The following is a 13,802-nucleotide window of genomic DNA, read 5'->3' as shown; positions in this document are numbered from 1 at the left end:
CACATTTCCCTCACGGGATCAAAACAGTATATATACCAAAGATTGTTAGTTTAGTTACAGTATAGCAAGTGAATGCACAATTTGAATTTGCATGCCAAATGCATTGGTGTATGATGTTTTATCAGAGTGTTATAGGCCCACATTATAAAGATAACCCAATCAATACATTTTATGCGATCACTGACCTATAAGTAAAGTTTTCCACGTCAGTGTATGAGATATAGGCCACATTTCAGTATGTAGTTACTCCAATGCTGTAGAGGGCGCAAAAAAACCCAAAAGGTTGACGTTGAAGGATAAGAGCGCTCCTCGCATCGCTGTACCAGAGAATGTCTAGCTGTACTAGAGAATCCGGACTCGAGACACGCAGTAAGTTTTTAAGTTTTATTGTTTATTGTTGTGTGTTGTAATACTAACATCGTGAATGTTGTAATTATTTGTGTGATGATTTAGTCACTGTTCCCACAACTTCAAAAAATATCATTAACTCTTCAGGTTAGACCTTTTTCTCCATAACGTTAGGCCTATTTCGGCCAAGATAACGTAATGTTAAATGTAAAGGTTAAATGGCGGCCATTGACGTTACATTTAACTTGGTCTTAGAGGAATAATCACAGAATCTGTTTGAAGGTTAATCGGCACTATAATTGAATTATCTGCGTATCGAGCATTGCAATTAGTCGTCAATCTAAATGTAATCGTTAGCATCACGTTTGTTGTGCAGTTAGCTAGTTTGCTAACAAGCTGGCTAATTCTGTTGGCTAGCTAACATGAACCATGCCGAATGTAGTCAAGACACAGTTGACCTGGACATAGAGTGAACGCAGTTGGCTTTTATAGAATCAATTGCTTTCTTTTATTTAGTTTTGTCCTAGTCAAATCTTGCGTATAGATTGTTGATTGTTGGCCGTCATATTTAAAGGTAGCCGTTGTTTGCTAGTTGAAGATGATTACATTAGCCTAACCTTTGAACCTTGTAACCTAACTTATGTCGAGGTAGATCAAATGACCAATCAATGGTCTATCGCCATTGGTTAATCAACAAGTCGGCCAATAATATTGCTTTAATTTACATAACGTTAGTTGTATTAAGACTATCCATCGCATGTTTTTGTCTGCCTACAGCAATGTCGAAGTTATAGGTTTAGCTGACTGGTTCTCGTGCTAGTAAACGTTATGCTCTTTGGCATGCCTTGCATGCGTTTCCTGTCTTAATTTCTTTCTTTGTATCTAATGCACACATTAGTGCGCGTCAATGCTGTTGAGCTGTCTAATTGGGCTGTTTCCCAATCCTCCAAGTTTTCTGTGGGGATCATATGTTCTTGTTAGCGGTTGTTAGATTGAAGCCTTCCCGTGCTTTTTCCAATTATGTTAAGTTGATGTTTCAGATCTGCTTTAGGAAGTGATAATTTCTAATACGTTTTTAATACTGGCTGAATGTTCATTTTGGGAAATGGGGGTGTTGGTCGGTCATCAACTTTCTTTTGGTAGACTAGATTTACAAGAATACTGACAAATCATTTGACCTATCCTGCCTTATTTCCACCAAGCAGTCTTTGAGATCATAATGGTCATATATGCTATTTTTAAATATTATTTACAGTTTTGCATTTTTCCCATTATGGAATTACTCTTTCCAGAGCCTCATTTGTAGTCCTTTCGAATCTGTGATCCCACTCAGTAGTATCCTCTCCTGTCCTGTGTTCTGGCTTTGAAAGTGATTCTTCCAGCTACGTTTTCCACAGGAAAATTCTTGAGAGTATTATTATTGACTTCATATATCTACTTATTGAATTGTTATCGCTGACCTATGCCTCTGATGTCTAAATTGAAGGCATGCTAGAATTTATTGCTTCATTGTGTTTCTGCAGACTAATTTCATTTTGCCATAGAAGAGGAGTTGTCCTTTCACATCACTGATTTGTCTTTCGGTCTTTGAACTGAATTTTTCCCTTGGATCTCACTTTTGAGGACTTTCTTCAGCGGTCTTACTCTGCTCTTGCCATCCAGAGCACAACTCTTCCTCAGCAATGTCCCAGAAGATTCCGGGCGACAGTGCTCAGAAAGGCTTTGCGGTAGGGCGCGGGCTACTTGCCGCTGCTGAAACGTTGAATTACAGCATGGGAGAGCATAGCTCCAACAGCCTTTATGGCTCCACTTCTCGACCAATGAGCAACATGGCTAGAGGCCCAGGAGGCGGACAAGGAAAAGACCATGACCCTCAGCTCTCCCGTCGTGTGGGCAGTCACCTTAGCAACACTATGAAGCTGTTCGCCAGCCTTGGTCTGTCGCCCACAGACTTGGATGAGCTGGCTCAAGTTCCAGAGGAGAACATCAGTGTGGAAACTTTGCCCAATCTTATCATGCAGCTTAAGAACCGGAAGGTGGAGGCCAGCCGCCGCATGTCTGGTGACCCTAGGGACATGTCCGCCCTCTCCCCAGAAACCTCATACCGACCAAGTAGAGACAACTGGGGAGATATGCAGGAAGGGCACCTGGACCCCTCCATGGGGCAAGCAACAGGCCGCGGTGCACAAGGCGACTTTGGTTACGGTTCCATGCAAGACATGTCCTCTCGAGGGTATGACCGAATCGATTATGGCCACACTGGTGCCAGCAATGGCAACCGAGACCGTCAGTATTCTGAGCTTTCCCATGACTCTTACCGTGGGCTTGGCATGGGCTCCTCTTCAACACCTGACAGCATGCTTATGCAGAGAAGAATGGGGTCCCCTTCCCAGGGTAAAGTGCAGGACTTCTTGGGAGTCATGCCCCACATGTTTCCACATGTGTGTTCCCTTTGTGACTTTGATGTGCATTCTACCATGGTGAGTAATCCACACCACTTTGTATTCCATATACACATACCCTAATACTCTCTGCATCGACTTCTTAAAGTGGGTGACTTTGGGTCATTTCTTTTATTGACATTGGCCTAGCTGTTCAACAGAAGTCAAAAATTTGTTCCCTCTTTTCATTCAACTTCACTCCTTTTTGAGCAATCATGCTACAAAATATAATCTATTCTGTTTATGATTGTCTAGGTTGTCATTGGTGTCTTTTCAAGTGATTTCAAATTAAAGTTCATTTCATGTTATGATTTGAATAAATCATAACCTGGTTACTTGTTACAAGTTTTGGGTTTGAGCAGATATTTAGCAGCATAGAAAACAGACTAGCCTAAAGATAACATTCTAAACGTTTGCGAGAACAATACACCGGCTGTGTGTTTTTCAGTTACATGATGTCCGTTTTGTCACAGATTTGTAGTTGCCGGTCTAGAAGAGCAACTGGAGAATGTACTAGCAAACATAAAGGCTAAAAGAAAATCTAGTACCTTTATAAAAATGTATCCCAGATGGATGGGTCAAAATGGTTTTCTTCAGGTCGAATTCCTGCATCTATCAACTAAACCAGTGGTCACCAACCTTTTTTGAGCCCAAGATCCCTGACCTCAGCCCTGAACAAAGGCAAGGTCTACCTTGAAGCGTCAAAAGATAACCAAAGCCACAATACTTCCAATTTAAGGCCTTTTATTTATTATAGGCAAATGTATCCGGTCAAAAATATCACAACCTCCACCCCCTCGTGGCTCCTTGTCTCTGTACCTTTTAGTGTGAATTACACAAGGATGGCATACATTTTACAAACCGAAATCGCATCTTCCTTATACAGGCGTCAATGAGAGTTAACATAGTCTTTACTTACATGATTTTGGTTTTGAATTTCTAATTGAAGTAAGTGTTTGTGACAAACACATCATGAAAAATTTGATAATGTTTGCTCTTTGTTTTGGTATGAAGCATCTTTCATGTAATGAATGTGCAAGCTACAAAAGTGAAAGTAACCTAGGGCTACTATGCGCTCTGTGTCTGTAGCTGTCTGCATGTCAACAATCGATTACGTTCCTCAAATGGAGAACACATGTTCCCTCGCGTCTCATGGCCACTCTACTCTAATCCTCCTGTTTGCAAAATTCCTGACAGTTCCTGATCGCTAAACTTTTGTTTTTCTTTGTGTGTGCCTCTCTTTGTGTGCACTGTAAAATGTGTGTGGTGAAATTTAGGCCCTGTAAAACGTTGGCGAACATGCAGGAATTTGGTGACCTGTTTTTTATTTTTCCTGTTATTATCGGGATCTACTGGGAAAGTCCCTAGATCTACAGGGTCTATCGCTATCCACGGGTTGGTGACCCTGAACTAAACTTTCCCATCAGTTCCCATCATATCTTGTCAAGCTATTATTTTATAGAGCAGATTTTTGAAGTAATTGATGCAAAGGGGAGGGGCGGGGGGGTGCTCAAGCTGTAAGAAGTATTTACAACGGCAGGGCAGGGACATCAAAATCTAAGCATCTAGCTTCTTTACTGACAGCCTTTTTGTCATAAGCAAAATCAACTCGAGCACGCTCAGATGACGTGAATGAAGGCACTGTTGCTCATTTGTCCATCCTCGTATAAAGCCTGCCCAAACGATTTGATTGGCTGTAACACCTCTGGTTCCAGCACGTAGACTTCTCAATGGAGCGACTCCAGACTGAACTTTCCAAATTAAAATGTTGTGGGCAGAGTGAATAGTAAGTTAATGGGCTGGCTTCCAGGCTAAAAGACACATGGCTAGCAACAAACACTCCGTGAAAAGATAATTAACAATGTACTGTAGATCAGCTCAGTTTGCTCTGGATAAGTGTGTCAGCAGAACATGGAAGTAATGTAGGCTATAGGCCAATAATCTGTTAGAACAAATTGTTGTGTTTTATTTAGCTTAGAATGAGCCTTTCACATCTATGTACATAGGGACTGAATCTTCTTCCGTTGACTCTGCCATGTTTGTTTTGTAGTCCAGAACACTAGAGAAGGCCTTTTGCTTTTTCTAACGGTCACTGTGCCTTCTCCTTTCCAATTAGTGGGAGTCTGCAGCCTCAACTTTTAGATGCCACTAAATCCTCCATACTGAACTTTTAAGCAGCAAATTGTTTTTAAACATGGGGCCCAAAAACAATGTTTAATTTCTTTTGGGAGGTCATGAAACAAGCTGTGCTCCTTGTCAACCTGGAAAGGATTTTTTGATTATTTTGATGGTTTGACAGTTTCAGCTTCAGCAAACCAGTCCGAAGCCAACATCCGAGACATTTTACGCAGAAGTCTTTGCAATACCTTGCCACCTGGGGTTAAAATGTAAAGTTCCAATTTTAAATAGTGAAAACACTAGTCCCAAAAAAATGACCCTGTTTGCTGACCCAAAGTGATAAAATAAAGAAATCAATGTAAACGTTTGATTGACTAATAGTCATTATTTGTCTATTGTAATCACTACAATCATTATCACTCCCAGTATTCGCTGTTACTTCTGCTGCCACTAGGCTTTGTTCCCCAAGGGCCAAATTTGATCACGGTTCTATGCTTCTGATAACATCAACCGGCTGCAAGCACAGAGAGTATGTGGACTATATGTTTTTGCACTGATAGTGAAGTAAAGAAATGGTTAGGGCTTATGGTAATGCACATACAGTAAAGAAATGATTAGGGCTTATGGTAATGCACATACACAATTGAGACCAAATAGCTGAGCAAACCCAAAACTTTTAAAAGCTTAATGAAATATCTGCCTGTTTCCAGTCAGTTAATAGCCACGTCATAGCAATTTGAATTGTTTAATCATTGGCATGTGCAGATGTCAAAATAATTTTTATTTGCACTCCCACAGGAATGGAACCAGCATACCAATGGCTTACGCCATTCAGAAAACTGCAGACTCCTCTTGCAGATGTAAGGATTTATTATGATTTATATAAAAAACTAAATGAATGGAGTAGATAAGATTTGTCACAATGCACAACTGTCAATTGACTAACAATGAAAAACGTGCTTTTTTTTTTTAGGTACCCAGATTGGGATCCTCACATGCCTTCCACCAGAGTGTATGTACCTCTAAAATTTATATCATTTTTATTTGATCTGTTGATGACGTAGAACGTCGAAACGTAGAAACTTGCTTATATTTTGTAGCTCGGGGCCGCATCCAATGGACACACCCAACCGTTCTGATGGCCTTCTGGGGGCTGCCCCAAGAGGAACTGGGCTACAGAGAGGGGGCATGAGTTCCGGCTGGGGTAAGTCCCACCAAGTTCCTCGTTGGTGGAACGCACTGCCAGTTCCTACTAGGGCAGGGACATTCCTCTCCATCTTCAAAAAACTCCTGAAGACCCAGCTCTTCAGAGCACATCTCCTCATAGCACTACTTACAACTAGTCTTGCTGATCCTAGCACTAGTTACCACCTGACTAGAACTGACACTCGACTGTATAAAAACAGCACTCACTGATGCACTTATTCTTACTGGACTCTACTGGACTGGACCTTTTTTTAAATTGTCCTAGAATTGTTGAGAGAAAACTGTTTACCATGTTGTTAGTCGCTTTGGTTAAAAATGTGTCAGCCAAATGTAATGTAATAATTCCCCACCTGTTAACCAAGGTTTATACATTGATTTTGCTGTCATGGGTAATGATTTTGCAGTCATGCTGATAATGCCTCTGATCTGTTCATCGTTGCAGGGTCTGATTCTGGCTATGGATTTTCAAATAAATCTCAGTCGCTTCCTGGACCTGGAAAGGTAGGACATGACCTGATTTGTACAACATTGTGAACGCACAAATATTTTCCACAATATTACAGAGTTAGTATCTGGCAGTCATGCAATGCCACTTGTCAACCAACAAATGCATTATGTATTTATGACCACCAAAAATGATTCAGCTGTGATTTCCACAAAAACTAACTAGTTGTATGGAGAGCCACAAATAGTTTACTTCCCATTTCTTATCATTAATGATCAAATTAATGACCTAGTCCCCACAGTCTCAGCATTAGACATTGTCCACATGTGTCCTACAGATAAATAGATAAATGGATGGATTATCAGTCACAGGGACTCCTAACATGATCTGTTAGTGTTCGTCACCTTTTCTCCTCTTTTTCTAGGTCAGAAGAGGCAGAGTTGTGGTGATAAAATATGACCGGAAGCCACTGTCGTCAAATAGCCTTTTTGCTCTAGCAAAACCTTTTGGGACTATTCGTGAGCATTTAGTGCTCAAGAAGAAGGTACCTGGCAAAATGTTAATTTCATATTGTGCCACATAGCCTTAACATTCTCTGTTTGTCATTGTTCATATTGGAGCGGTTTGAACAGGACCGGTTTGTAATCATTGTACATGCGCGTACTCTCTCAACAGGCCTTCCTTGAAATGGCGACTCATGAAGAGGCTCTGGCTGTAGCTGAGTTCTATCAGAGGAAACCTGCAATTGTGCATGGAAAGGAAGTCCAGGTGTATTTGTCCAGAGAGATCGCTGTTATTGATGTAAGACTTCTCTTGTTACGCTTTAGATAACTGTTATTTTCCAGTCTGTAATTTATAAGGGCTCTTAATGCAACACTATGAAGCAATGTCCCACTTAGTTTTCTTATAAGGAATAAATGTTGATGTAATCTTCAGATGAATTCAGATGCCAGATTAGCACACCTAACAGTCATACCCATCAGCTAGTCCACTAGGTGTGGAAATTATCACAATTTGATACAGTACTGATTCTTTAAGTTAGCATTTGTATTCTTTCCGAAACTTCAGAATTTACAGCAATTGAATTCAATACTAGGGTCTTTTGAAATGGTAAATTCTAGCCTGACGTAGTCATGCTCAATTCTAGTCAGAATTTGAGTCTGATCCTGCTCCATTGGGGCGTGTTTCAACCGATACTGTGGGGAAAATGCCTCTGCACTCAATTGGATAGACCTAACCAATCAGAGGAACGAAATGGCTTACCGTGAGCTGTAGGAAGAACACTCAAACCATCCTTCTTCTCCACAAATGCTGTGTTTTCTGATCGTTTATTAATCGAAGTTATTGCGCTGTGAATATCTTGTACAACACCCGAAATCTAAGACAACGAAATACGTAGCAGGGTAGGCTATTCGCTTTTCAAAATAATTCTGTTCACACCTATGCTAAAAACAGCTGGGGAACGGTGTTGCAAACCCCTCAAGCAAACAGGTGGTCAATCAGACATTTCAAACAAACAAGAGAACATCATGTCACTATGCAAAAATGCTGTTTTCCCTTGATGAAAGAAAAACAGGAGTTTTCCCACATATACACTTTGGCCGGAGTTTTCAGGAATAATAGTTTTCAGTGATAAAACCTCCGTTTTCGTGTAAAAGAAAAGCCAAACCGTATGGAAATAATATGCATTTTTCCTATGTGTAAATGGGGTCTTAGAAGCCATCTGTCTAACTTAGCCACAGCGTGATTGTTGCAAACAAAATCAACCCAAGCATGCTCAGATGATGTGATGGACAAGGCACTCTTGATCATCTGTCCATCATTGTACAAAGCCTAATTTGAATCGTCCAAACGGCTCTGGTTTGGGCATAGTTGCTCCACAACAGAACAAGGCGAGATCAAACTTCCCGACCTCAAATGTGGTGGGCGGGGCTAAGTTTGGCCGGCGTCCATGCTAGGTAGATTCAATTTCGCACAATATTTTTAATTTCCATGAATTCATAGATGCAAAAAATAAAGCCTATAATTTGAACACTTTAATAGCAAGTGTCAAATACTGAAGTTATTGTACCTGGGTCTATATACTTATAGATGTAATAAGTATGCTCACTGAGAGAATGGCCCCAAAAATCATTCCGCACCAGTGATAGACCTACCATTGAGGGAGTTGAGTATATGTTTTCTTAGCTGCTATCAGTTGTAGGCAAACTCTACCAATCTGGCTGCTGCCAAAGTCCTGCTAGTATTCTGACCGCAACAACATGTAAATTGATGCTGCAAGTAGGGGCAGATGTGTTAACACATGCACGCAAGATGGACTGCAACAACCCTGCGTACCGCATCTATAGCTTAGGAGAAATGGTTTTAACTGATACGAAAATAAACACGCGAGTAGGTATCTTGATAGTTTTAGACTCAAACCCAATAGTTCTTATTTAATAATCTCTGTTTGAAATATGTGTTTGTGTGTGCTTTTCACAGAAAAGTCAAAATGAGAAGGAACCTACGGACCCTAAAGGCAGACAAAGTCAAGTTGTTTTTTTCTCAAATCTACCAAGAGATCATGAGAAGAAGTCAGAGTTGCTCACAGTCGCCCGTCGATTTGGCACGGTTGAGAAGCACCTGTTCTTGAACGGCGAGGTAGACTGCTCTGTCTGGATTCCACAATGAACTTTCCTTGTGTTCTCTGCACGTGATCACGCAGTCAAATTCTCTGCATTCATTTCCTCACAGGCATTTATTCAAATGGAAACTCCGGATGATGCAGAAATGTTAGTGAAATACTACACCTTGAACCCTCTGACCATCAGAGGGAAAAGCATCCGCTTGAACATCTGCACTAAATACAAGACCCTAACGTAAGAAAAACACACTTGACTTCATTTGAAACAAAACTTTTCCATATATTTTTGTACAGGTTAGTACTACGATGGATGTTGTTGTTGCAGGGTGAATCCTGGCAGGGGTGGCCAAGGCAGGGACAGGAAGGGCAACAGCTCCATTTCCAAAACGTCATCTAAGAGCCAGAGGTCCTCCACTGCCTCCAAAGGCAAGGAGAGCTCGTCCGAGAAGGCCGACACATCCCAGGCCGCCGAAGAGGAGGATGATGCCCAGGCAGAAGGATCGGGCGACGAAGTGGCCGGGGTCATGGAAGGGGACGACCAAGAGGAAGGTGACCAGGACCCTGACCAGGACGTGCAGATGGAGGAGCCTGCCGCCGCAGAAAAGGCTGGCCAGCCCGAATCGGAGGAGAACGCCGAGGAGGAGGGTGATGTGAAGCCCTCCGACGAAGTGGAGGGTGACGAAGAAGCTGACGCTGACGCAGCTTCACAAGAGAAAGCCCAGGAGGAGGAGAAAGAGGGCACCTCAAAGGACAACGCTGCACAGGAGGAGGAGGAGGAGGCAGCCGAGCCGTCTCACTCGACGGAGACGGGCAAAGACACGGAAGCAAATGAGGGGGCTCAGGATGACTGTGTTGCCGAGGAGCCATCAGAGGACCAGGCAAGTTGCTACCACATCTGTGTTGTTCACATAGGGCATGTACTGCTGTCTCAGAGTAGTAACACCTAGTTTTGTTTATTGTAGACTGGTGAGCCAGATTTCCCTGAGAACATGGATGAGTTTGTTACTCTGGACGAGTTAGCTGATGAAGACGATGGAGACCGACTCGATTCAAAGTCTAGAGGAAGGGACTCATCAGGTTTGTGATTTTGTTTCTTTTTTGTGTTGTGTTGTGTTTTACATTTTGTGTTAATATGTGCATAGTTTACATTATGTCTTGTGTTAATGTTATTTTTTATGTTTCAACAGGAAGCTCAAGGAAGAGTGGGGTAAGTGACATGTTATTAGTGTGTAATTATAAGATTTTGTAAGATATATTAAGCTCTTAAATGCACTAAATCACTAATATAACATGTTTTCCTTGTAGGGACTGAGAGTTGTCAATGTCGTTGGATTCAGAAGAGGCATTGATTATCTTGACGAAATCCTGTCACTCGCCAAGCCATTTGGGAAAGTTGTCCGTCACCTGGTTCTGAATGTTCGGCCAGAGGTGAGTCAGATTTAAACGTTACAAAGGAGTGTTAAAAAAAAATAATTAAGATGATCTGATGGGATTATATTAACGGCTTGCCCATTTCTTCACATATCAGGCTTTCCTGGAGCTCTCAAATGAGCAAGAAGCAAGGGCTATGGTCAGTTTCTACAACAGTAATGTGCTCCCGTCTGTGTGTGGCAAAGCAGTGAAGATTTACCATTCTCAGACTTATGCAACCATTCAGGTAAGGATTTCCTCCAGTGCATTTTTTTGTATTTTCAAGAAGTAGACGCTCTACAGACAATATTTCTCTCCACAGAGCGGCAAAGTCATATATGTAGGACAAATCCCATACTTCAAAACATCAGACGCGACCCTCCTGAAAATTGCAGAGCCATTTGGAAAGATCAGACGCTACTATATGAATCGATCTCGCAATGAGGTAATGCAATCTGTGTTTCACAGGTTGATGGTTTCGAAAAGATTATTCAAGGAATTGAGCTGTGTGCTAAAATTAAGTTTTTCCACAGTGTTTCATTGAAATGGAGAGGGGGGAAGATGCTGAGGCGATGGCAGAGGCCTACAAGAACAATCCACCCAAATTCCAAGGAAAACGTCTGACTGTCTACATGAGCAGGAAATACAAACAACTCAAACATGGGTGAGTTTCCTGTCCGACCACAGCAAATGTGCGTGTCTGCCGCACTTTTCCATGGCATATGCATGTGTGGGGGAAAAATAAAAAATAAAAACATTTAAATTGCTTTCTTCCATTCAGACACAGACCGCCGAGCCCAGAGCCTGAGGAGAAACGGCCGCCGAAGAGGGAGCGCACGGCCGCAGACGGGCAGAACACGGGCGACTCGCCCGTCAAGGCTGCTGCCAAGAAAGACGAGCAGCCTCCCGCCAAGAAGCTGAAGGAGGACAAGGAGGCCGAGCAGCCGGACACGGCGCAGACGTCAACGGCAGAAGTGCCCAGTGAACAGCCTGAGGAGAGTGCGAAGGAGAAGGAGGAGGAAGAGGGGGAGGACGAAGGGGAAGCGGAGAAGAAGGAAGAGAAGCAGGACAACACAGATGACCAAAAAATAAATGCTGAAGAGGTACATATCTGGACCCTTACTAGTATACATACACCCAATGAATCTGGGGCTTTTGTTATTTTGTTTGGGGTTTTTTTCCCCGCTAACGTCCTACATTTTTGTTATCAAAAGGACTCCAAAAATGGAGCCGTTGAACCACCAGCGGCCTCTTCCAGTGAGGATGCCCCAAAGACCGAAGAGGCGGCCCCCACTGAGCCTGCTGAGAAAAAACCTGAGCTTACCCCACTTACTCTTGGTGCATATGAGCCTAACATCCCTGTTGGTGAGCGAGATTTAAAATATGCAAGAACATTTCTTTGAAAAGGAAATGCTTACTCCAGGCCTAAAATGATTATTTGTGTGTACAACTTAAGGTGTGGAGTTTGTGAAGATGGGTTACTACTGCCGAGTGTGCTTCCTCTTCTACTCTAATGAGGAGACTGCTAAGAAGACTCACTGCAGCAGCAAGGCCCACTATGAGAAACTAAAGGTATGGTGAAACATACAGTTTTAAAATGACCGTTGTTAGTAGTCACCTATAGCATCTTTTTGCTTTGAAACAAAGTTACATAATTATGTTGCTAGGCTGTATATTAAACAAACTTTGTTTTCCCCTCTTATCTCCAGAAACACCTTGAAAAGGATAAAGCAAAAGCACTGAGCTCTGGCGCGAAGAACTGAATTTCTTTTTTTTTTTTTTTTAGAATTGTGTTCTTATAAGTTTCAGGGGAAGTGTTCTTTTCCATTTTGCACCTGTCTACTTACTGTGATAAGGTAAAAAGGCTTGCATAATTATTCTGAATATGCAGATTCCTTTGAATGTAATTATAATTGTTTAGGTTATTGCATTACAACCTTTTACCACATTTCTGTGTTTTGTGGCTTTTATTTTCACATTTTATGACATGCTCCTCTATGAAATGTGGGGATGTACACACGGTATGAAAAATGGCAATTCATGAACTAGTCACTGAAGTCTTTGTACACTGGGTAACATGCCCAGGTTTGTCATTTTTACATAAATGTATCAGTTCTCTGCCTGATGATGGCCCTTAACCCAACTAAAGATCAAGACTGGGCTGAGTTTACCAGTCCCTATGTACATGTACCTGTTTTGTATGGAAGGGGTGTTAAATAAATGTTTAATTTTCATTGGTATGTATTTATTCCTAGTTGCTCTTGGTATCCATTTATAAATGCTTTGATGTCCACATAATAGAACTTAGGGGGACAAGTGTACAAGATGAAGCTGCAGAAATGGATTTCAAAATGTACCAGGACTAGCCGCAATTTGGAACTTTCGGTCAGTCATGGAGGTTTCTCTAGTCATCTTGTGCTTGTTAGATGAGTACAGTTCGTCAGTATATTAAAGACCAGGCACAATTTACTTTACAGGCCTTTTATGAAGAGTGTGAACATCTGAGCAACACACGAGTTAAGATACTGTTGTATCTGTAGTTTAAAAAAAAAAAGGCAAGAATTAACCATTGGGCTTGATGTGTGAATAATATTTTTATCCTTTAGCAATGTAAATCCCTGCTGAAAAAACAGCTAGAAATGCTGGTAGCTGGTTTTAGATGGTCTTTGCTGGTTTTCTTCCAGCTCTTGCTGGTCTTTTGCTGGTGTAGCTGGTTGGGCCAGCAGGTGGACATGCTGGTGTGACCATCTGAGGAAGCTGGTCATGCTGGTGTGACCAGCATGTCATGTAGATACAGCTGGTGTAAGACGGTCACACTGGTTTGCTAGAACGACCAGCATAAGCTAGCATGGCCAGTGTAGAACAGCAACACCAGCAAAAATGACTAGTTTGAGGTGCTACGTCAAGCAAAACCAGCTGAATTACCATCATAAGATGGGTAAACCAGCTGAAGGTATGTTTTCTCAAGAGTTTTGCTGGTTTAGCAGGTCAACCATGAACCATCATAGGGTGGTCAAACAAGCTGGCCAACCAGTAAACCACCTTAAGATGGTCAGGTTTTTCCCCCCCAGCAGGGATACATTAAAGACATTGCACCAGAAATGTGCATTTACTGTTTTGGGATTGTTCCAATGAATGAAGCTTGTGTAATCCAACAATTGTATTATTGGGGAGAGTGCAATACCGTATGTGTGCTCGAGCGCTTGCAATA

General features: G+C 41.9%; 1 protein-coding gene across 1 annotated transcript; it reads left to right on the top strand.

The window, feature by feature from the left end:
- The first annotated feature begins 400 nt into the window (after positions 1-400).
- Positions 401-12,825, top strand: matr3l1.2 (matrin 3-like 1.2). The gene is made up of 20 exons (XM_042073815.1): positions 401-2,828; positions 5,706-5,767; positions 5,881-5,919; positions 6,008-6,111; positions 6,556-6,614; positions 6,983-7,102; positions 7,234-7,359; positions 9,040-9,198; positions 9,292-9,416; positions 9,507-10,059; positions 10,144-10,258; positions 10,369-10,388; positions 10,487-10,609; positions 10,710-10,838; positions 10,914-11,036; positions 11,125-11,255; positions 11,373-11,694; positions 11,806-11,956; positions 12,048-12,163; positions 12,301-12,825. Exons 1-20 carry the CDS (start codon positions 2,031-2,033, stop codon positions 12,352-12,354), a joined length of 3,429 nt encoding a protein of 1,142 aa, XP_041929749.1. The 5' UTR covers positions 401-2,030; the 3' UTR covers positions 12,355-12,825.
- The last annotated feature ends 977 nt before the right edge of the window (positions 12,826-13,802 follow it).

This window comes from Alosa sapidissima, chromosome 20 (assembly GCF_018492685.1).
Source record: "Alosa sapidissima isolate fAloSap1 chromosome 20, fAloSap1.pri, whole genome shotgun sequence".
Classification (NCBI taxonomy): Eukaryota; Metazoa; Chordata; class Actinopteri; order Clupeiformes; family Clupeidae; genus Alosa; species Alosa sapidissima.
This window is presented reverse-complemented; position numbering and strand designations above follow the sequence as displayed.